Source organism: Lepisma saccharinum, chromosome 3, assembly GCF_977018435.1.
Source record: "Lepisma saccharinum chromosome 3, izLepSacc3.1, whole genome shotgun sequence".
Lineage (NCBI taxonomy): Eukaryota > Metazoa > Arthropoda > Insecta > Zygentoma > Lepismatidae > Lepisma > Lepisma saccharinum.
In genome coordinates this window covers 10,813,941-10,840,064 of record NC_139231.1, presented here as the reverse complement: position 1 = coordinate 10,840,064, position 26,124 = coordinate 10,813,941, and the positions used below count along the sequence as shown (strand labels likewise).

The window sequence follows — 26,124 nt, the reverse complement described above, 5'->3', positions numbered from 1 at the left end:
TCCCTTTCGTATTTGTATTTTGCATTGCTTTTCTGTCACTTTTGCACTGATTGTGATAAATGATGAATTTAAATTGATGAGGGACACACACAAAGCCAGACCCTGCACAGGCCTGAATTCAAACCTTCAACAGTGAGATCATTAATTCAGTTTTCATTTTAGGTAAATAGTTTTTACCTTAAACCTTAGGGTAAATATTAGCTGTTATTCAATATCTACAGCATTAATATGACATGTTGATTTTTTATTTTACTTTGTCGTTTTTCTGACTCTTTAGTTAGTCATGACGATGAGGGTTTATGATGATTACTCTCACAAATTAACACTCATGTCCAGGTCGGGATACATATCCTAAGCCTTTCGTGGTGAGATTGTGATTTTTGATTGAATGTTAAGACACTCTACACTTCTGAATGTTTAGCATGTTCATTGTTTCCGGTTCAATAACTGTTATGACATGCGTACGTAGGATTGTTCTAAAACCTGTAGGAAAACATTTTCAATTCTTGACAAAAATGGAGAAAATGCCACATCATCTCTAATTTTTGCTTGTCCCAAATCATGTTCTCCTAGTAAATGAATCTCTATAACTGCCATCAGAAGACCTGCAACTTATCGGGATTAACCAGTTGGTTAGTTTAAAAAGAGAGAGTATAGGTCTCGGGCAACCTGAAGTCTGGGGAGAAAGTATTAGAGTTGACCGCTGAGGAAGTGACAACCCTCATAATGAGTTCTCCTCCTTCGAAAGGAGTGTTTGCAACCGCACTAATTTCTTCCTATCCCCAATGTTACCAGATTGTCATTGATAAGCTAGATCATTTGTAAATAAAGCTGTTCGTGAAAAAAGTGTTGTTTTAATTGACAAAAAAGGTATATCGACCTTCTAATAAACTACAGCCATGTTTGCTTTGTAGGCAGTGGCTGCTAGCTCCTCTTCTCCTCATTTCCTTCTCTCTCTCCCTTTCGTAATGGAAGTTATTGGGTTAAAACATCCGTCCACCCCTCTAACATCACCAACAATTACCATGTAAGTTATGGTATTCTCAATACACATATATGTATGTAGATACATATTCACTAATATCCCCCAAATATTTTATTTGCGTAAGGCCACAGGAAACTGCGCTACACTACTGGTTTTCCACTTGGTGGTAGAGTTCCCACAACGTCTTTGTCACATTGCCATATTTTGGCACTGTATGGTATTCATTTACGTTTGGTTCTTCCAGTGTTTCTGCAGTCAAGAGTATCTCTCAAGAATATGCACGCAATATCTGTTTTTTCACCCAAAACCATCCTATTGGATCCAGTTCTTTAATAAGGAAAGCAAACATCACGTAAACATTTCCTTGATGTGGCCCCAAATCGAAAATTGTTTTCTTCTCTCAACTTCTATAAAAGGTACAGTATTGTCCACAACGAAGAATCTCTTACAAGCCTTGTAATAACCTCTTTTAACGAAATCGTCCATTATTAGCTTTTGTTGCATATTTGCTCCATTTTCCAAGAGTTAAAAACTTTCCCCCGTTCAGTGATTTACCCATGCACTCAAACAAGCTCCCTGACACTCCCCCAAAATTTTCTCAACATCCCCTAAATTTTCTTTACAAAGGCCCAATTTATGCTCATTTTGACTTAAAATTTACCCTTACGCACCCCTAGATTTGGACTTACCACCCCCCCCCCCCCCCCCCAATGAATAATTCTGGATAAATATCTGCCCCCGTCTTCACGAAATTCCGCCAGCAACTCTTTTGGCTTGCTTCAATGGTGTTGTTGGTTTTAGATTGATTCATGTGGTTTATTTTACCTAACTTTTTGTCACTTTTGGCTAATGACAAAGATGAGGATGAGTGATGGTGATGATATTCATGAAGGGACACTCACAAAGAAACTACCATCTACTGGGATTCGAACCCGGGACTGCTGGCATCGTAGTGCACTGTGCTAACCACTCTCCAACGGAGGGTGGTGGGTATCTTCGGAAATGAGGCTTGTGCTTCTCTTCCCACATTTCTTGCCTGGCCTCTCAATATGGAACCCCCCTTTGCCAAATTATGCAAATCTACATTTGAACTGAGTAACCAGATATTATCTACAACTGTAGGTGGCAACATTGGAATTTTTCTGCACCAGCCTGCCTGACTTTTTCTTGACAAAACCCAAATGGCCCCCTACAATTTCCACTTTCTCCAGAGCTCAAGGCTTATAGTTTCAAACTGAAAAAGAATGCCTTGGCAGTAACTTTCTTTTAGTCAGGATCGCAGCACTACTCCAGCATAAATGTAACCATATTCAGTATTTCGGTAGAAAAATACTTACAAATAACGTGTAAGATCCTCGATATCCACAAGCATCGAATCCTGCTCCATATGCAGATCGTCCCTCTCCATTAGTAACTTTACAAGATCTTCATTAAGAACTGGCAAAGGAAAAAATAATTAATTTAATGATATCAACATGAAAGAAACAATAAAAGTAATTTATGTAAGTGCCAGTATTTCTGCACTGCCATTATACAATTACATTAAAGTATAGCACACATACGCCTTGTGCTAACATTATTTATGATTTGTCAGTATTTCTGGCACATGGTTAATTTTAATACAATAGTTTTAATTGTTTCAAATACTGAGTAATAATTAGGATGCTAAGTCTTCCACTGGTCTGGTCACAGATTAGGTTTGATATTTCTTCCTCTCTCTCTCCCTAACCCCTCCCCTTTCTTATTCATTTGTCTTTATATCTTGAGTGTGATCAAAATTTCTTGTACCAATAACAAAAACGGAATATAAACTGTCAAAATTCATTGTACATTAAGTTTAAGGTTACCAGCATAAAAGTAGGACAAACTGACCCAAAATGTAGAAACATTTACAGTAAATTTAATACACTGCAAGCCTGATTATATTTTCTCACATTTTATGTTTTCCTACATTGTAATCGAGGTTCCACTGTATACATGGTATTTCTAAAGTGTGTTTCCAATGTGTAGGAGGTGATTCTACAAGTGAAAATAAACACAGAAGTTTAGGAGACGAAATGCAGAAAACAGCACCCATTCGGATTTATTGAAGTGAGGAAAAGTGCGAAAATTATGTTTACAAGGAAACAGTGGCAAAACGGCCAACCATATGACCGCGGCGAAGGGTGTTCCACAAAGAAATGCGGCATGCTCTATTCAAAAAAGCAGATGTGTGAAGTTGATGTGCAAGGGATTCCCCAAAGGAAGCGAATGGGTCTGTTAAGTCATGGGGGTAGAGAAGGGTTTAGAGAGATGTGTTATCCACGGAAAGTGATATGTGGAGACTGACAACCAAGAAGAAAGCGAATATCTGTAGTGGACATCACCATTATGTAGAAAAACAAAGATGGTGGCGGTGCTGCGCTAGCTTGCATGTGTGTCGACATGTTCACTGTGTGCAGAGTGGAGGTACCGAGGGAACCACATCACAGACGATTTTCAAACTGTCTGCCATTAACTTTCACACAGAGATGACAATGCCGAATCAACGATTGTCTAGTGTGAGCAAACAACCCCGCGGTGTCTGCTATCGTCACTGCGGCAACATTAATGTGTGCAAGGAGATCCTCGGCTGACACGTCAGGTGTTTCGTATACGAGGTGTTTCATCTCTCCTCATAGAAAGAAGTCCAGGGGAGTGATGTCCGGCCATCTTACTGGCCATGGCACAGGTCCACTCCTACCAATACACCAATTGTGGAACAAGCCATTGAGAAAATGATGCACATTTTGACTTTTGGTCAAAATGTGGTGGTGCACCATTCTTGGAACCATAGTCCTTGCCTCAGTGCCAAGGGCATGTCCTCCAACAGTTCAGGCAAAACATCAGGAAGAAATGCATGATATGTGCCACCACACACGTGAACAGGGAAAATGTACGGCCCAATCAAATGGTCATGCACTATCCCACAATACACATTAACCACAAACCTGTGCTGATGGTGTGCTACGAGAATTGCATGTGGGTTTGAAAAATCCCAAACGTGACTCTTTTTACTATTGAACATGCCCGTTTTGGTGAACATTGCTTCATTGGTCCACAACACCCTGTTCGCAAAATTCGGGATAGTTTCCATCTGATGCAAAAACCATTGGCAAAACACCACACGTGGGCCAAAGTCCTCAGGTAGAAGGTCTTGTACCTTTTGGAGTTTGAAAGGATACATCCCCTCTTCGGACAGGACGTGCCACACATTACCATGAGAGGTGTTGTGGGCACTGGCTATAGCATGCGTACTGGTGTGAGGACGATCCCCGACAGCAATTAACACCGCATCCACAAACTGATCTGTGTGCACACTTCGTGGTCTTCCAATTTCTCGACGAGGTGGTAGCACTGATCCTGTTTCCCGAAGTCTAGTATGAAAGAAGGTGTGCGACGGCAGCCTCCTATTTGAAAAACGTTCTCGATACAAACACATGGCTATTACTTCCTTCCAATCATACGTATTCAACCGCAAACATGCGATGGTAACCTGATGCGCGGTGATGCTGATACCGCAGTACATGAAGCACGAATGGCAGCGACCGGTGCTTTCCTGCCAGAAGAAAACTAACGCCAAAGTCACACTTCGGCCTTCCAACATGTGGGTACATACAAATATCGACAACACAACATTGCGACCAAAAACATCGCCCACATTACATTGCCTGGCCCATGCTAATCACTACATAAAACCCTTCCCTACCCCCATGACTTCAACAGACCCATTGATTGGTTGGTTGATTTTGCTTTACTTTTCTGCCATTTTTGGCTGATCACAAAGATGACTGGTGATAAGATGAGAAGGATGAAGGGATAATAAACATACATGGACCACACAACACAATCTCCACAAACCATTATATTGGCTGTGAATCCAGTGTTTTCGAAAATGATGTCCCGGGTGTACAATGTGGATGTGAGGTTGAAATTTGGGCATCTTGAAAAAGGGTCTACACCCCTACCGCTTGACAGAAAATGTAACCGATGATGTGAAAATGGAACACTTCAAGTTCAAAAACTAATATTTAAACGAAAATTTGAGTACAAAATTTGCAAACTTCTAAAAATATCAGTACCATATGTGTTTCAAGTGGAGGCATGTGGGATAGATGGGAAATAAAAAATTCAGGCATTTGGAATGAGAAATGTTCAACATTTCCAGACATTGGAATAAATTCGAAATCTGCCTGCTATTTACCTCTAAAATGACTGTTTTCACAATTTCTGGAATGAATCTCTTGTCATTTCCACACCAATTTCTGTTTGCAAGTTAAGAACTTTGAATATACAACCATGGTGTTTATTTTTAGCACAAAATATTACATTCCTAAAAGCATGCATTGCTTCTACGATACAATAAAACCATTTCTGCTGAAACCATAAAGGTGAAAAAGACCTGTATGAAATGTAAGCAATAGATTTCACACGATTTCAGTGTATTTAAAGCTGAAACTACAGCTGTGTAACATCTCTTGTAGAACGATATCACTGTGTATTTGTAAGCATAATTGTACAGTGTGTTTTAAGAGTACTACATAATTCTAAAAACCTAAAACTTTTAAAGTAATAGGTTTATTACAACATAATATCATTTGTTACACAGAGGAAACTTTAAAATTAATGTTTGTTGTGGTTTGGTTTATCCCCAGATCTCCATCTGGGCACCATTCACGTCCAAACACTCTTGCAATTTTCCTTTGAATCGAAGAATTGCATTCTGAGGGTGCTCCTCAGGAATGTTGTGAATCTCATCATTAGGGAGCGGAAGTTGATGAAATGTCATCTTTTTTCTGACATCTCGGACATAATGCCCATTAAATATACACAATATTACACTTCATCTAGAACCAAAAAAAAAGTAATTTTAAAGTGCAGTTTTTTGAATTTTTTGCCAATTTACAGGTTTTAGGTCATTTCCCCAGATTTTCGGCATTTTCCCATCATTTTTCGCAATATTCAGTGTAATGTTTCGACATATTTTGTCACTTCTTTCATTTTGGTAATTGAGTCTTTTCACCAAGGTGAACATAGGCCTATATACAGTATATCTCGTAGGATTGCAATTTACGAACGAACAAAAATTATCTTACCTGGCTCCTAATAATTTCTTCTTCTTTAATGCCACAGAAACACACCACACTACATCACCAGGCAAAGATGCGGGAAATTAATGCATTTTACACCAATTCATTCAGTGTATACGACTTTCTTATTAGATTGTTTTAAAATTATTCGGTCGTTTCCATTGAAAATCCTCGTTGCATATTTTAATTGAATGTGCATGTGGTATCATTTGGCACCTTTTTTTAAAAGCAAGATTGCATTTTGTTTAATTTCCTTTTCATTTCAATTTTTAACCTGAAACTAACAAATTTAATGGTCATTTTTTGCATTCTTTACATCACTTTTTCCATTTTTTAGGACATTCTATAGGTCATATACCTATATTTTTTAGGTCATCAACTTCCGCTCCCTACTCATCATGTATTTTAAACTTTAGGTCGTCAAGATCTGTTGGTTTCTGGGCATACACCTGGATCTTGACATCTCCCCACAGCCAGAAATCACAAGGTGGAAGGTCTGGTGACCTCTGCGGCTAATCCATCTCTCCCCATATTGGCTATCATGAAACTCATGAACTTCAAGGGGCAAAGTGTGTATGTGTGGTGGGGAGAGAGGCACTATCTTCCTGGAAGTGGACCTCATTGATGATGCCTAACCTCTGAAGTATCGGGACAAGGAATGTCTGTAACATGTTCAGGTAGCTGGCGCTGTTCACTGTGTCCTCCTCGTAGAATGGTCCAATGAGGTGGTCTATGGAAACTGCGCACCACACATTGACATTGGACCTATCCTGCTTATGTGTCTCGAACTCATGTGGATTCTCAATCCCTTTACTTTTCCCGAAACATGGAACAAGGCCTCATCAGAGAAAAGAATGAGAGATTGAAGGGCATCACCACCATCATCATTTAACATTAATTTACAAAATTCCTTCATCATGTGACAGTCCCCTTCCACCTCGCCACTCTAAGTTCCAAGGATCTTCGTTTAAGAGATTTCATTGGACTCCGTTGCATGCTCTCCTGCACTGCATCCACCACATTGTCACTCGTTCTTGGACTCCCACTTCGTGGCAAATCTGCTATGCTTCCTGTAGCCTTAATCCATAAACGACGGCCCGTCACTATAGGTGACAGCCAGTATTTATGCCAATGACCGACTGTCACCTATAGGTGACAAGATGCTTTTGCTTGTAGTATCTGACTTTTTGGACATACTGAGACTCTGATTATGTTCGGATATACATGTCTTGAGTTCTGCATGAGTCATGAGGTATGTGATGAACAATGAACAAGGTTTAATATCATTTTGGTTATTTGGGGGGAGTGTTCTTCTTAAAGTTTCGCATAACCATTTTTGAAATATGCAAAATAATCTAACACAGATATTTTTAGTGGTTTTTAATTTATTTTATCTGTGATGTTTCGTTCTGGTTTCCCAGAACTTTTTCAAGCTACACCAGAAACCAGAACGAAACATCTCAGATAAAATAATTATTTTGCGTAACTAAGAGTGCAGGATCTTATGGGAGGGGATATCACAAAGTAATTGAGTAAATTTTTTACAGCCAAATGTGAATAGAATCACAAAAACTGAAATATACATTTTGAAAGTTGAACATTACTCTACTTTTCCACAAATCATCCATTCACATTTATACATTTGTCCCACTGCGACACAAATTTTTTGATGCCCATACGGTAGAAATCATTCAGCTGGACGTGGAACCAATGTCGCATGGCTGTCACAACTTCCATGTTGCAGCTGAAGTGTTTGCCAGCAAGGTGTTCCTTCAGTGGGCCAAACAAGTGAAAGTCTGATGGGCCAGATCTGGACTATATGCTGGATGCTTGAGAATTTCCCAATGCCAGGAATTGACTTTTTTTGCATCACTGATGCAGCCACATGGGGACGAGCATTGTCATGGAGAATGATGACCTACTCCAGAGATTTTTTTTGGACGTTTATGGCACAGAGCAGCTCGTAAACGATCCAGTGCGCCACAATAAGCAGCAGCATTTACAGTTGCTCCTTTTACCCCAAAATCAGCAAGAATGACACCCTGGCTGTCCCAGAAAACTGTGAGCAAAACCTTTCCTGAATTTTTAGGTGGGGCGAGTTTGTGTGTTTCCATACCATACTCTGTCACTTTCGTTCAGGGGTGTGAAGAAAAACCCACGATTCGTCCCCAGTAACAATGAGGTCGATGAATGTGTTTCCAGCTCTATGGTACCGGAGCAAATGCTCAAGACTGTATCCTATACGGTCCTCCATATGCTGTGGTGTGAGCTGTCTGGGAACCCATCTCACTGACACTTTGCGATACCCAAGCTCTTCATGGCTGAAGGTGTATACACTGCCATATGAAATGCCCACTGCATCCACTGTTGTTTGGATTGTTGACCGCCAGTCCTCCTGAATCAATGCCTCCACAGCGTCCGCAGTGTGGGATGTGCGAGGCTGTCCAGAACTGGGTTCATCGAAGACATTTACATGCCCTGCGTTGAACTTTGCACACGTTACAGACATTTGTGAATGTCATGCACGTGTCACCTTACACTGCACACAACTCACGGTAGATATCATGTGGTTTCTGTGCCTTTGACCACAGAAACCTAATCACACTCCGCAGCTCAACTGTGTCGAACGTCTCAAGCGTAGCTGCCATTTTGAAACAACTGCCTGTCAGCGTGTGCGAGGTGCACACACCTGCCATCTCATGGAAAGGTGGCGAAATACATGAACTTCCAAGTGTATATTTCAGTTTTTGTGAATACATTTCTGTTTGGCTGAAAAAATTAACTCAATTACTTTTTGATATTCCCTCGTATAAGTGAAAATCTGTACACTTGTCCAGTGATAGAAGAAAAGTTAAGTCACTACCCAAAAAGCATAGCTTTAATTTGTGACAGTAAAAATCTAAAATGCAGAAAAGTAAATTTCTTCCTGCTTTTTTTATCTCACCTTCAATTTGGGTGTGAAGATCATTCACAATGACTTGAAGTTGTGCTACATTCATCTCAGTTAGGATTTGCCGACTTACGCGTCGTCTATCTGCAGGGAATGGGATTCCCACCTTCAAAAGTGAAAAAGCATTAAAAGTGAGTACTGGTATACTAAGAAAAGCTAGTACATTGTTACAATGGTTACAAAAATACATACAGATGCCTCAGCATGTGGCCTCTTTACAACTATGGGAGAAGGAGAACGTCACAATCAATTCTTTCTGGAAGCATGTATCACCACTCCTCTTGTAATAAACTAAACTCACAGCATGGAAAGATTGGATTTGCCAAAAATGTGGCAGTTACTAGAAACTGTATTTGTACGAGGGGCGTATCATAATGATTTGCACTTTCGAATGTCCTGCATCCCATGATTGACCATTGGGCTTGTCGTGGCAGTCACAGGTAGCTAGTAACTTTGTCTGTCACCTGACATCAGCACTGGACAGAAGCAAGCCAATCCACAAGAGCCATGGTTCATTTCTGCACCACTGTCAGTGTGTGCGCAGACAACATGAAAGGCCATCAGCAAGGACAGGGTTGGACGACCTGGTTCCTTTAGAAAGAGGGAGCTAGTACCATAGAGATTCACCGACGATAGTCAAGAGGAGTATAGTGACCACGGTAGCATCTGGAACACCACATTGGCAAGGACTGTGGTTGTTTCCCCGACTGGTATGTGCATGCATATTATCATGTCGTAAAAGCACTGCTTTCACCCATTTTCCTGGCTGCATGTTTGGAATGGTGGGACACAATCTGTGAACAGTCACCACATATGCTGCGCTGTTAATGGAGGTCACCGGTTCGAGCCACTTGATGAGGATGATGCCCTCATTGGCCATGTAGTCATGCGCTTGGAAACTGAGGATGCTGTCCAGAATTTCTTCAGTGTTGGGCTGTCCTGGTGCTTCCATTGCATTGACTGGACTTTCATCTCCAGCTCATGGTATTGGAGCCAAAGATGAGGTTCCATGTGCTGCCACACTTGCCATACTCCATCTGCGATTGTCTGGGCCCTCTTTCCAAAACAACCACATCATCCAGCCCTGTCCTTGCTGATTGGTTTCCATGTTGCCCGCACACACACACACAGACAGTGGTGCAGGAAATGAGCCGTGGCTCAAGTGGATTGGCTTGCTTCTGTCCAGTACTGATATCACGTGACAGACCAAGGTACTAGCTACCTGTGACTGTCCTAGCAAGACCAATGGTCAAGCATGGTATGTGGGGCATTCAAAAGTGTAAATCACTATGATATGCTCCTCGTATTTTTGTTATTTAATTGCTTTTCTGTTATTTGGCTAATTATGACAATGAGGATGAGTGGCTCAGTCGGTAACGCATCTGACTCCCATGCTAAAGGTCCCGGGTTCGATCCCCGGCTGGTTCAAATCCGGGAACTTTTTCTAACATTGGAAGCGGCCCCGGCACCCACCCAGCATCGAATAACATGGGTACCTGGGGGAAACCCTGGGTGGTAAAGGCAGTCAGAGGCGTGATGCTGATCACATCACCCTCACTCACGACCGGATCAAGAAAGTGTGGGGCATTACCCCCACACCCCCTATAAGCCTTCATGGCATGGTACTAAGCACAGGGCAGCACTTTACCTTTTTCTTCTTTATCTTACCCACATCCATGCTGTGATTCAAACCTGGGAACTTCGGTGGCAAGCATGTACGCATTTGGCCACCAAGCTGGTGCAAGTACCAGAAAATTTGTCAAAATTGAACAGGCGTCTACTGGTACTAGACAAACGGGGTACAATCCTCATATTGCTTCCCTAACACACCCTGTCTTCGGGGTCTGCCTATATATGGTTACTCAAACACAATACAAACACTGAAGAGGGAAACAGAACAAGTCTCTGAAACAATGGTGTATAATGAAAACCACCCATGACATTGTATCTAAAGATATCTGTTTGGCGGTTACGCAGAGATAGGTAATTTACTCTCATACGCTTACTTTTCATTTTTCCAAGCAAATTTTCTTCGCGATCGATTTCACCACCCGTCTGGTGTACACGCCAGACAAAGCCACCAGACGGGTGGTGAAATCGATTGTGAAGAAAATTTGCACGGAACAATGAAAAGTAAGCCTATCAGAATAAACCATCCATGACAGTTAAAGTCCAAGCAATATATCATGAATGAACACGAACGTCAGCATTCACTCCCCCGTGGTTTCCAAAGCCTCTCTACCAAGTTTCAGCGCAAACTGTTGCTTCGAACGGGCTCCAAAGGGCTCTGAGTAGGGGAAATTTAATTGTGGCCAACCAGTATTTAAAATGACATTCCAATCTTATCATAAAAAGAAATTCTGTTTACACTTAAAAAGCAAAGGAAAATTGAAATTTAGAATACCTCTGTGGTTTTATTAAATATAACAGTGCTTTCCCATATATGTTGGCATATTGTCGAAACTGACAAGAAGGAGAAAGTGAAGGCTCAGTTTCGTTTGAACACTGCAGTTTGTAAGCATGTTTTCTAGACAATGTGTCCTCAGGGGACATTCCAGGGGAAAATCTGACAGTTGACGAACAATTGTTTCCTTCGAAAGCGAGGTGTAGATTTACACTGTACATGCCAAACGAACCAGAAAAATTTAGTATAAAATTTTGGATGCTAGTGGACGTACATTCCAAATACATGGGCAATGCCTTTCCATACCATGGTAAAAAGATGAATCAAGGAATGATAATGTTACTGTACCTGAAAATGTTGTAATGAGAATTACTTCAACTTATTTAATGCAGGTAGAAATGTAAATACTGACAATTATTTCACATGGCTAAAACTCGCTGAGAAACTAAAGGAGAAGAAGACATGCCTAATTGGCCCTATGAAGAAAAATAGAAAGGAGATTCCTAATGAAATTGTGAACATTAGAACACAAGTGTATGAAACATGTTTGCTAAAAATGGGGGACATTACATTGTGTGCATACCAAGCTAAACCAAACAAAAATGTTTTACTCCTAAGCTCCGTGCATTCAGATGTAGAAGTAGATTTGCAAAGCCAGAAGAAACTCCCAGAACCATTCAAGTATTACAACAAAACTAAATGCGGTGTTGATGTTGTTGATCAAATGGCATGCAAATATTCAGTCCGTGCTTCATCACGTAGATGGCCAGTACATGTGTTTTACAATATGTTAGATCTGGCAGAAATAAATGCATGGGTAGTTTACAAGGCAGTCACGGGGAGGAACTGAGAGAAGGACATTTGAATGCAAAGCCCAATAAAATATTGTCAACATCAATATCACATGCATGGAATGTAAGTGGCTCTGTTTACAGAAAGAGGTGCCAATGTCAGGTGGCATCGTGCAATGAAAACAAAACAAGTGACATTTGTTCAATGTGCAACAAATATGTTTGTGGAAAATGTGTTTCTGGCATAGAAAAGGTACTGAAATGCAAAAAATGAAATATGTGAAATTTCATGACGGAAACTTATTTCCTTGAAGAAAATGAATATTTATTGTTGTAATTAGTGCATGGAAAATAAAAATCGCGGGGTTTCATGATATTTTGTATTTTTTTTTCAAAAATATTTTGTTTTATTAGTAATAAGACGATTATTGGCAATATTCATTTTGAGAAATGGTCAAATTTTAAATACCGGTCATTTTGACCGGAGGTGGCGCTTCTAGGTAGTAAAAAATCCTGGCGCTTCTAGTGTTAAACATGTGTGTAAGAACGTCACTTATATTTTATCTAAAACCACACTTAGAATTCCACCGAACCAAGATTTTAGAACATCATTTCACATGTAAAAGTGATAACAAGAACAGAAACATAATAGAAATTAACTGTTGGAAAGGGGTATGAGGGGTAAGATTTTACATAATATTTGGCACGTATTGACTTATTAACAAAGAATTTTTATACAAAAAAATCAGACCAATTATAGCATAAATAATATAAAATTATAGTAAGAGTGTATATATTAATTCTAATATGTACGACACAAACCAAAGTAAACCCAGAAAAAATAAATCAATAAATCCCCTGACTTTTCCAGGATTTCCAACTTTTTCCAGACAGGTATACATTCTGTTATATCTTTTCCTTATAACCATTCATATTTTCAACTTGCACTTTTTGAAGTTCTCCAAAAAGGTTATCAAACAGGCAACAGAAACACTGAAAGGATAAAATAAAATGGCATTGCTAAGCATCATTGTAATATGTGCACCTCATGCCAAACCATTCTCTTTAAGGTATGGCCCTTGTGAGGATTTGAGAAAAATAGAGTTATGAAATAAAAATACTTCAGAATTTAAGATGCTCATGGCATACTAGAGGTAGAAACGTGCCAATATCTATTTGTTTTTAAAAAAATATTACTGATTTTTTAGGACATAGAACTTCTTAATATAAAATCACATTTACAGATCGCCAACAGTACAACTGCATTATTCTTAACCTTTGGTTACGATGTAGCACTAACTACTCATTAGAGTAACAGTAAACCAGCATTCACTGTTCAGTATTATTGTTATAAGAGTATTGCAATAAACTGCATTATATAATTGCAATAAAAGATCCTTGAGGAGCAACTTTAAATGTTTCATGTACTTCAAACACTGAATTAAGTGCTGGGGGGCCAAAACAACAAAACAAATTTAAGGGGGTCCATCGTAAATGAAAGGTTAAGAACTGCAGCTTCAGAAGGAAGTTTAAACTTTCTCAGAATTTGGACTAGCAAAGAATTTTCTTGAAAAGAGAAATTTTTTAAAAAGTATTTTTGCTGGCACACGTTGAACAATACCTTTATTCATGTCTGGAGAATAAAAGATGCAGTGATAGTAATTATACATAAACAAGTTACTAACTCTTTCTGCAAACGTACATGTAGAGGTTCTATTAATTTCGGTGGGCTCTGCCACCATCCACTTTTTCTTATTGCACAAGTGAAGAAGATCTGAGGGAAGAAGTTACCATAATCACAGACACAGGACTTAGGAATGGCTACACAGTGCATCAACTTTCAACATGGTGTACCAAAGCAGAGATGCAGATTAGACAGCCAAACCATCACCAACCAACTAGCAACAATAAAATGAAATGGATTGCCTTCCCTTACAACATACCACATCCAACCGCCTTGCCAAGATCCTGAGACAGTTTGGCATCTCACTAGCACACAAACCAAATTAGCCAGTGCTCTAAACAAGCACAAACAATATTTCCTCTCACCCCTTGACAACCCATGAGTATATGACACCCAGTGAGAGTGAAATTTGCATTACATTCCCAGATCAATCAGAACCATCAATGAGTGTACCTAATGCAAAAAATCGCAACCAACCATTAGACTAGCAAAATAGCTCAAGTTCAACAAACACAATATCGAAAAAGTTTGTTAGACATACATCGCACACGCTGATTGACTCAAAAATAAAAGAGACGCAGACACGCATTTCCACATGATCTGAACATCGACAGTGGTCAGCCGCATCACATTTGGCTCCCACTACTGCAACACTTAAACCCAGTGCACGCAGCAATGAACTGGCTACACTAGCGCTCAGAGCGGCACGCAGGTAAACGACAGGAACCAGAAGCCAGCACAGCAGTGAAGCAACGAGTTCCCAAGCTGATGGTGGCAGAGGCCACCAAAATTAATAGAACTTCTGCGGAAAGAGTTAGTAACTCGCTTACGTCTAATTAATACCTTTACATACATAAGGCAAGTGGTCAAAATACGAAAAGGAAATTCCGTACCTTCTCCAAGCTTGAGCGCACCATTTCTGTGATAGGGCTCTTCTTCTGTCTCTGCCGCTCCACCTCCATCTGCATGTGAGCCATCTCCTTTGCCTGGGCCAAGGCGAGCCGAGCCTCAGCTTGCAACCTCGCCTGACGTGCAAAGAAGTCCATCTCCTGCTCCTGGGCCGTCAACGGCTCCTCTTTCCTCAGCGGCAAGGTCAGGGAAGTCGGCTGATGCGGAGTTGGCAGCAACTGCGGGGACTGGAAGGCAAACTGCGGTCAGGCATTGTTTAATTTTGAATTAACAATAACAATAAATAGGGTTAACGTTACATTCGCAATTAAGATGTTGTAATGCATTAACCCTAGAACACTACCGTACGTAAAATTTACGTATGCTTTGCACTCAAATCCCTCCCCTATCTCCCACCTCGCAGTGCCTTGGGCATTCTGTCAGACGTGAGGCAGCACTTTGGCAAGGAGGGTGCAAGCATTAAATGTCTTTAGTTTGTTCGTTATGTTGGACTCTGTACATCAATAATACGTAGTGCTTAGTAATAGAAGAAAAATCATGCATGTAATTTTGACATTTGTAAATTCGATTTGGATAGTTAAGATTTTGAAAACAAAAGTTTAGTACTATCCACTATTTTCTTGTAAGACTTTAAAATTACATTTGTTCCTTATTTACAGCATTATGAATATTATTATTGTTTGAACTTTTCACCTTTATTCTTAATGTACGAACGGGCTTGTCAATCAAGACCTTCCCTTAAAATATTCTATGTTTAATAAAAACCAGGTTTATACATTTTAAAATGAGGAATAAAACTCCAATATAAGGAAAATAAACAAAATAATGTTCACAAAGAATAGTCATTTTGCTTTCATGATGTAGAGGTTGTTTTAAAAATAGATTCCTTTATGTACGTAAAATTTATGTAGCGCTAGTTACACTGTAATATTGGAACACTGTAGTGTTCTAGGGTTAAACCTAGTGACGAAATTGAAAACTAACTTGTAAAATTATACCTTAACCTCTTGAATCCCAGCCTGTAGATAGAGAGCAGAATCCCACGACCACGCTATGCAGAGAGCATTAGGCAACAATTTAGCGTACTCCATGTCGGCTCTCTTGTTAGTCCATCCACACAAATATTTTACAACATGTGAAAAAAATCCTTCAAAACACTTGCCAGGTGTTGACAGTTGCTCAACCACGACGGCAGGATGAAAATCATAGTCATTTTCAAACTTATAACATGGATTCTCACATGCATCACTGAAAGGATCGTTCATGTATGTCCAATCTCCAACAGACTTTGCCTCGTCTTCCACATCGGATATATCTGAATATTCGGACTCACTACAGTCACTCTCCTCTTCTTCTGGAACATAATCCGACGAACTACTATCCTCATCCTCCATATTTTTCTGCTTTTGTTTTACAAAATATGCAACAAAATAAAAACACACAGGTGTCCTCAATAGCATGGTTACGTACTTTCAGCAACAGATGGCGTAACAAGAGTGCTTTGCTCATTGCTTGCGATAGTCACGTGCTCAAATGACGTCACAGCAACACGTAGACTTTGGTCCTTCCGTACCAGAGGCATTTGTACGTTTTCTTGGCCATTACCATGCAAGAATATTTCCTTTTCGGCCAATAGTACCAGCTACGTACGGGCCGTACGTAGTGAATGCAGGCTCGTACGTAGTGGTAGTCAAGAGGTTAATTAAGAAAAATTCCAATGTATGGAAACAGAAACATTAATCATCACTTTCGTAGTGTTAAAAAAATAAAAGAAATAAAACCAATAGAGTTTCTAGTTTATTTCAAAAATATCTGTTAAATATAAACTATTTTAATAAATACAGCAAGAGTGGAAATTATAAATAAATATGGCTTTCTTTATGTTACATATTTTACTATTACTGTGTCATACATTTATGTACATATTTCAGAAGTTAAAGTTACGGAAGTGTCCAGGCTCCAGTTATAGCTACAGACAAAAAAAGAAAAAAAACATGTCAAGTACGAATTTACTGAGCTGCTCTATCCGTTGAAAGCAGTCACTGCCTATCCACCAAAACTGGGGACTTGAAAAATTGGCAGAAGTGCAAAACCAAAAAAATTCTAGCTGCAGTTTGTGACTTACAACTGGTAAATGCAAACAGTTACATGCTGTTCCAAAATGTTGGATAAATAAATAATATACAGAGCCTTCAAGAAGTTATCGTGATGCTAGAAACATGCCATTTGCTGACAATATTGGTCATGACATCAGGATTTCTATTATTTCTGTACAAAGCCCCTTTGTAACGTCCATGATATTTGGGAACCATCCCAAACCATCTGCGCCAAATTATACAACTAATGGAAGTAAAAGGTGAAAGATAGAAATTCGCACTATATGGATGCTATTTAATAAGGAATCAGACCCTGTATGGAAAACACTATCTGCCGCTAATGGTGTAAGGTTCCCTCCACCTAGCTCGCACTGATCAAACCTCATTCGCTGTCTCCACACAATCCAATCAAGCACTGACTTTCTTCCCCGATCCTCGACTATTTCATTCTCCATCCATGCGGAAGTCTCATCTGCTGACTTTACATTAAGCAGGAAGCGAGCTAGGGCAGGCGGTCATGCACCACATTTCTATGCTATTGACACTAAGCTGCAAAGTTATAGCCTTAACTGACCAAATACTAATTCATTAATGTATTACACATTTTCATTTTGTACTAAAAATAATTAAGATTAATACACAGTAAGCAAAGGTTATGAGGTACTACATCATGTTGAATAACACAGAAGGAAACATGGACATGAAACCAAATTTTCATCAATTATGGAAAGCCAAATGATCAAAAAATGCTTTCATAACTGACCTATTTGTCAGTACAACATAGTTATTACTACATTAGGAAAAACGATAAAAAAAAGTGTTATTTTTAATTGAACTGCATAAGATAAGTCATCTCACTGGGAAGTTGGGTATCCCCAAAGTACAATAATGAAAAAAAGTGATGAACACAAAATATACTGACTTTACTGCTTTTTCTTTACAAAACTTACAAATTACACACCAAGATTAAACCAACCAGATTTTTTTTTTTTTTTACCATTTTCTACACCTGTAAATGTTCTTAATACTGAGTGGCTGGAATTAAGTTCTCGTATTCAGAGCCCTCTACAACTCCTTTGATGCAAGAAATTGTAAATCCAGACAAAAGAAAATAGTTAAAACTTTCACCACCAGGCGGACATGTGATGCTGAAACAGCAATTGCATTCTGATTATGTTATTGTATGGTGTGGATTCCTGCTGATTTCATTCTGGGCCCCTTTTGCTTTGAGGAGCTGTCCTGTCATGTGTTCCGTTATGAGTGCACATTACACTCACCTTCTTGCACATGATATGGTTCCTGTTTGCACAAATAACGATGCTTAGAGACTCCTGTCTTCATGCAAGATGAAGCATCCCAGCATGTTGGTCAACAAGCAAATGACCTGCTTCATGTCAAATTTTGTCATGCTTTACAGAGGTTTTCCAGATGCTTCGCCACCCCGTTCTCCAGACTTGAACCCATTTGATTTCTGGTTGTGGGGATTCCTGAAAGAATGTGTTTATCGGGAATGTGTACAGACTCTTGCCACAGCTGAAAACCATCATAACACAGGAGGTCAGTACCATTCCCTGTGAAATGCATCCTGTGATACTTTATCGCACAGTCTTATGCTTCCAAAAGGGCATTCACGCTGACGGCAGGCATATTAAACTATGCTGTGCATCAACTGAAAATGTGTTTTGCATGTCCAACATCTGGTTGTTCTATCATAGTCATATTTCCACCGGGTGGCAAAAATTTGAGCTATTTATCTAGTCAGCATTCACTTTACCATGATCTGCATAGCATTTCACTGTGATTCATTGTTTCATGCAGGCTCCAGAGGGCTAAGAGGAAACTTTAATTCTAATTTTATGCAATGGAATCAGAGGCAACTTAAAAGAACTTCAGATACCATAAATTTTCCCCTGGAAATTACCAGTAACAGAAAACGTAGGACAAGAGAAAAAAATAGTTGCAGCAGCTTACCTTAATTGGAATTGGAAGGCTTCTGGGAGATGCCTTGTCAGATTCAGGCTTGGTAGGAATGGAAGAATTAGTTGTTTCTGTATCTGAGTTAGGCGACTCGTTGTCTGATACCGTCTCATTCATAAAGCATATCTGCAAGTTCATCCCTGTGGGGGGAAGATACACTACTCGTGTCAGACAAGTGCGACAGGGTTTCATCTCAATAACTTATCATAAGCAACAGTAAAAAATTAACATATCACATGTTCAGCTTGGATTCAAACTGGTACATCAAACAGATGTCTCAGTTTGGATAATGTAACTCCAAGATGATCATTATGCCATTCATTTTCTACAGAGCGTCTGAGAAGCTCTCATACCCCTAGATTATATTACATAGTACTTATTATACAGGGTGTTCCACTTGCTCTCAGCCCTAAAAATCAAACTATTAGTCATAATGTAATGAAATTTGCTATGGACATACCTTGGTGTTTGAGAAGCATGGTGACTTCACAACGAGAGTTGGAAGTGGTATCTTAATTGACTTTCATCACTTTGCCAGGAGATTGCTGTTGCACAGCAGTAACATGATATGCATACAGCTTTGCATTTTTCACAGCTCCTTGACATGTGCTTGTGGAAACTCCCATTTCCTGTGACAGTCTATGCAAAGCAATCTGTTTTTCATTTCCTGCACCGTTGCTTCTGGCAGTTTTGGACGTCCCCCTTCAATCACACCCAACAATGTTCCTGTTGTTTTCAGCTTCTTCACTAAATATTGAATGGAAGACTTTGCATGCAGTTTCCAGACCCCAAACCATGCAATAAATTGTCGCAGGCACGACTTTATGGACTCAGTTTTGGCATTTAATGATACAACCGCACAGATGCCTGTGCATGCCCATGCAAGGACTAGAGAGATGGTGGTGCCATCGTCGATGACGTCCCCATGCTTCTCATACACCAAGGTATGTGCGTTTCATTACATTATGACCAACAGTTTGATTTTTATAATAAAAAATCTGGGGCCGAGAGCAAGTGCAATACCCTGTTCCAAGATACACTTATTTATTACAACATATGTATCTATTTATTTACATTACAACATATTTGGGAACTTTACTACATTACATTTGCACTATGAGTTGTCATTCGAAAATCTCAGGATACAATGCCTCAGGACACACTGTACACTATCAGATTTACTAATTACTTACCTCCTTTGTGGCAGAATAATTTCTGCATCTTATATATTCCAGGTTAATCAAAAAGTAAAAGCATTTGTAAAAATCATGCACAATTGGAACTTAACCAAAAACATTCAAAATATGATGAGACATATATTAGTATAACCTTAAGTAATGCACTGCTTGCTGTACTTAAAATAATTTAATTACTATTTCTACCACCAAAACAAAATTCATATAGAATTCCAGATTTTCCTCATAGACTGATCCCACATTTTAATTATAAAATGATTAATTATGGAATACATAATATATCAAGATAAAATTACAATTTCTAGGAAAAATATTGCACTCCAGCTGGCTGATCGAAGTATATACTGTATGTATAAATATAACACACAGTATTAGTCTAATATAGAATTTAGTGTATGCCAATTGCAATAATCAAGTTTCTTCCACAACATTTACCGCAATACAGGTAGCGATAAAAATCACCTTTAACAAAATTGAGTGACTCTGGAGTAAAACTTGATAAGCCACACTCAATTCAAACTTGAGATAAGATTAGGCATCATTGCTGCACAGTCTCCTGTTGCTCGCATATTAGTGAACGAAGCCTATCCAGTAGTGGTAATATGTTGCCCTAAGCTTTACATTGGAGTGCGATGGGACGGCTATTCAAATGTTATTTTCAACGAAGGTAAGAATTTCTCATGTATGTCGATAATAAAAAGGGGTTTAGTAAAGCTTCAAGATTATGTAGCAAGTCATAAGTTTCTGAAAATTACATTTTCCTGAACCTATGAATTAATATATTAAAGCGCAAGAGTAGGGTAGCTCAAACTGGATAAATTTAGCATCCTTACGCACAAAGAGCACTAAACTTAATGTAATTTGAATCGCCCCTACATGTCATGCATTGATAATACAAAAATTTAATTTTTACACTACGCTTTATGTTTTTACCTGGTTGCGAGTATGTGTAATTCAATGGCGGGTGTAGGAATCGGAGAAACTCCCAAAATTATAAAGGAAAAATGTATTAATTGTATAAGCTCATGATATTTATTATTATACACTATGCCCTATCCAATAACTTAATATTAACGTATGTTTTCATTTATTGTATTAAGCAGACATTTTCCCCTCGTATTTTCGTCCAATTTTTTGGTAACGACAATTTCAAAATTATAATTCCCGTAAATAAGAAAGCCTTAGAGGTTGCTAGACATGAAACATAAGATAAAATAATTTTTGTAATAACTATTCTCGATAAATGTGAATATATAATACAGAGGACCATATTTACTAGCCATGTGAAAAAGTATGACATTTTAAAAAAAATAACAAAACCTGTTATTAATAACAACTATAAAAATAAAAGTACAGTCGCGCAGAATTATTATGTATTATTCTTTACCGGATTCACAACAATAAAGCACTTAAACTGTGAAAATTGCAAGTGACGTAAACAAGTGTTGTGCAAATTTTAAGGCTTTTTTGAGTTCCGATATCTTTTCTGTTGCTGATAATCGTCCTTTTAAAAATCTTACTTTTTCAGCACTGATTATTCCACTGTCATGTTTAGACATAATTTCTGAGGTTAAGATGAAATTAAACTTGGAATTTAATGTAAGAGCCGCACGTTCAGGATCGAATTCCCCATGTATTTAAATAGGACACCTCTGTTGTGTCCCCATCAAAAGCGTGGGGACACAACAGAGGTGCTGCCACCTACAATAGTTTGCTCTGACCAGGCCCATTGACGAACTTTCAATTGCATTTTTCTTAGTTTAATACTTTTGTGGGTTATCAAGTTATACTCTCGAACCACTCAATTATCTTATGGTTAGGGATCGGAAGTGGATGAAAAACCATCTTTCTTTCTGGGCCTTGAATCCGATAGTAGTCCATTTTCCTTCACCTAGAACTAGAAAACACTGTTTCTATCTTGCAATTTCCAGCCTTTTAGGTTGTTTCTTTCCATTTTTGAGGATTCTTTATGCTCATTCCCTGCTGTTTCATGAATTTTAAATGCACTTGCTAGTATAAATTACATATTTAAATTTTATAACATTGCCTTTTTAGCAAGTGCTCCACAATTCGAAAATATGGTCAATACAAAAGCACTGAAATCTTTGGCAATGGATTAAATAAGTAATTGTAGTCAATTTAATTTACCTCCAGCCAACTTAAAATACTATGGGTAAAGGCTAATTTGAGGTACCCTTGCTGGCCACTATTATCGCTTTAATCTGGGGTTTTAAACAAAACTAGTAACAACATTTAAATAATTCATCATCTGATGAACATGATACACAGCTGCATTTTCAGTTACTGACTGACTATTCTGCCGTGCAAGGCCCGCTATGAAAGAAGGTAAACGACAGAAAAACCCATATGCTTTTTAATCTATGCTTTCGTTGTTTAAACCACCAAACAACAACTACTCTCTTGTAATTCTTGACAAATCAAGCTTTCATTTTAAGAGTGAAAATTGTTTTTTGGTCATCAACTTCCGAGTCCTACTTATTATTAACAGTAAATGTAACAACAATGTAAATGTAATACTACACAGTATTGTTCCAATAAAGTACTGGTATTACCTTAAATTGTATTTTTTTTTTTACCTCAAAAGCTGAAGAAATATTTAATGTGTGCCTAACATTCAATGGCATCTTAAGAGTCAAAGAAGTACAGTATTACAAACATCTGAGCACAAGTAGTATACAAAATAATTTTTGCTACATTCCTTATACTTACTTGGAGTATACATTAATTAGCATATTTCAAGAATAAAACTGTGCATGGTATTCAAATGTACTAACTGTTTGAATGTTTAATACGAAAAAACAATTCTGTTATATGTGATGCAATTTCCTTGATTTCTGCATTTCAGATATGATATAACCGACAGATCAAGAGAGAGAGAGAGAGAGTTCTTGTGGGCATGATGATGACAAAACATTAGTTTAGTTTACTCATGTTTTTCCTGTGGTTTAGAATAAACCCTTTAGTACAGTTAATTTCTTATACTTGTGCAAAGAAAAAATGCATTAGTTTTATTTCATCACTTCATTATGAATAATCTAGATGCAAAAAGAGGAAGGAAATAGAATGCAATAAAAAATCTGGTCAAATATATAACGACCAGCAAAGAAGCAGTACAGAAATTGCCTAACTAACTAACTAACTAACTAACTAACTCCCTAGCCTTCTTAAACCCGAAGGTTCATGGCTGCAGCAACACAGGCCTTCCATCTGTCCCTATCTTGAGCAAGATCTATATACTCTTTTCCATCCCTACCTATTTCCCTTAGGTCCATCTCAACGTTGTCCCTCCATCTTCGTCTTGGCCTTCCTACAGGTCTCTTACCATCAGGTTTCCCAACAAGAATCCTGTAAACTCCTCTTTCCTCTCCCATTCGTGCCACATGGCCTGCCCACCTAAGTCTTCTTGATTTAATTATTCTAATAATATCTGGACATAAATATAAATTATGTAGTTCTAAATTATGTAACCTTCTCCACTCACAGAAATTGCCTAAAAGAAAAAAACTCATGCAATAACATTATGGCATATAATGGTATCACAGGGTGTCTACACTTTAAGAACAAAATTCCCTAACTTTTCCAGGTTTTCCAAACCAAGCCATTAGGGCAATTCATGTGTGTAAGTCACTACATTTTAGCTACACGTCACACCTAGAATCCCATTTCACAAAGTTAAAAAGCCTCCCCGATGGTGTAGTGATTGTGTCATCGCCTTGTAATCAAAGGGTCCCAGGTTCGATACCCGGTGGAGGCACACAGTGGTTCGGATCCCACTTTAAACTGTAGGACCAGTCTTAATTAGCCTTTCTGTGCATAAAGTGGACTTAAAACACCAACTCAATCAATCAACCAAGTTAAAAGTAAAAACATGAGAAACTGAACAGAAATTACCTGTTGGGTGAAAATTAAAAAAATTACTATTTGACATGGATTGACTAATAGTAAACAAAGAACTATTTTTTATAAATATTCTTAACAATTTATAGCGTAATGTATAATTAGAGTAACATTTAGTAATACAGTAAAACCTCGTTAATCCAGACCCCGATAAACCGGACAGGCAAAAAAAGGAAAAAGAAAAGCAGAATGCAAGGTTTTGAATGTGGCTAGAAGTCAACAAGAGAACTTCCCAAAGAAAAGGCAGTCAACCACTGATAAGATTCTGTTTCCGGCAGACTTTGTACCGTACTGTATAGAGTATTTAGGCCTATGCCCTTTAAATACACCATAATAAATGTGTTTTGTTGCTATAAACGGAGTTTTAATGCACTTTCTACTGTTCTTTTAGGTTATTTCAGTTAATCCAGTCAACGTATCCCCGCCATTAGTCCGTATTAACGAGGTTTTACTCTATAAGTATTAATACACATAGCAACCAAGCACAATACAAAAATTGCATCAAGAAAGTGGTGAATGCCAAGCAACTTACTGTAGTAGATTTCTACTTGAAAATAGTTCAAAACATGATCCCCCTTTTCCCAGAGTATTTAATATGCAATTTATATTGTAACTATCAGTATTATTCAGTACATAAAACTGATGTAGTTTGTCCACAACAAATTTAAAATTTCTTGTGTGTCCTTATTTTCTATGTTCAAAAACATACTTTTAGTGCACAACTACAAAAACGTTTATGATTTTTCCAGAAGCATAGTAAATTTCCCTGACATTTCCAGAAAAAAATAAATTATCTTACTTCTCCAGAAAAAAATAAATTCCCTGACTTCTCCAGAAAAATTAAATTCCCTGACTTCTCCAGAAAAAATAAATTCCCTGACTTCTCCAGAAAAAATAAATTCCCTGACTTCTCCAGAAAAAAATAAATTCCCTGACTTTTCCAGAAAAAATAAATTCCCTGACTTTTCCAGAAAAAATAAATTCCCTTACTTTTCCAGAAAAAATAAATTCCCTTACTTTTCCAGGATTTCCACACTGGTAGACACCCTGTATCATCATGCCACTGTCCACTGCATATGTTGCCCCCATACACACGCACACAAATGCAGTGGGTTCTATGAAGCCAGGCTCGTGAACACAGTTCCATGAAGTTCTTCATTAATCTTCTAAATTTCCTAACATGTACATGAAAATTGTACACATTTAGTTTATTTTCTAGTGCAAATAGGGTACACAAAATAATGTCTTCACATACCACTCTGAAGTCGAGACTGTAGACTGGGTTTCCTGCTTGGTCGTTCTCCCCCGTAATACTCATCGGCATCAGAGCCCATCGCCAGCCTCCTACGTATTTCCTCCCGGTCATTGCGCCTCTGTAAGAAAAGTATAAGAAATGAACTCAGAGAGAATGCATAGCACACAAGTAAACATATATTGTATAAATTGTATGAACATATAACATACTGAACTTTAGGAAATAGCACTGGAAATGTATTGGTCTCAAGTATGAGTTTGGAGGTATTTATCATACATTTTTTTTTGACATACTTGAGTAGTTATTTCACTTAAGCATTTTTAAATATACCTGTTAGTTTTGTCAAATATCAATGAACTTGCAGTTCATCCTGCTCAATAATAATGTTTCCATCATAATTAGAGTTGTAAAAAAGCTGTTTTTTTTTTTTTTAATGTATGTTACTTTCCTAATAAAAAGCTGTCTTGGGGGGGGGGGGGGTGGAAATTTTGGTTTTATTTTTATTTTTACCAATTGCAGCTAACCTATTTCACTTGTAGTGTCAGTTATAGGTTTAGAGGTTCGAAATGCCATATTTTGGAACTAGGTAAATTATGTTTACATGGGAACGACTTAAGATGACCGGACCCCTCTCCGATTTTCTTCATATTTGGCATACTCACTAATTGAGACCTCCTAATCACAAATCTGAAGATAAAAGTTGTCGGAAACGTCTAGAAATTACAAAATAAGCGAAAATAAGGCATTAGTTTTCGGAATGGAAACCCTCGATTGTCATGAAATTTTTTGTTTCACAAGGAAATATATATATTCCTGATATTACCATGACACCAAATTTTAACTATGTTTGC

At 38.2% G+C, this 26,124-nt stretch overlaps 1 protein-coding gene across 1 annotated transcript in view; it reads right to left on the bottom strand.

Moving 5' to 3' along the window:
- Positions 1-26,124, bottom strand: part of Schip1 (Schwannomin interacting protein 1) — a 310,208-nt gene that overhangs the window by 12,191 nt on the left and 271,893 nt on the right. The window contains exons 7-11 of the mRNA XM_083118304.1: positions 25,274-25,391; positions 18,899-19,044; positions 14,816-15,070; positions 9,038-9,149; positions 2,323-2,422 (exon numbers count right to left, since the gene is read on the bottom strand). Coding sequence (XP_082974430.1) covers positions 2,323-2,422; positions 9,038-9,149; positions 14,816-15,070; positions 18,899-19,044; positions 25,274-25,391 — 731 coding nt within the window. The remainder of the gene's footprint in view (positions 1-2,322; positions 2,423-9,037; positions 9,150-14,815; positions 15,071-18,898; positions 19,045-25,273; positions 25,392-26,124) is intronic.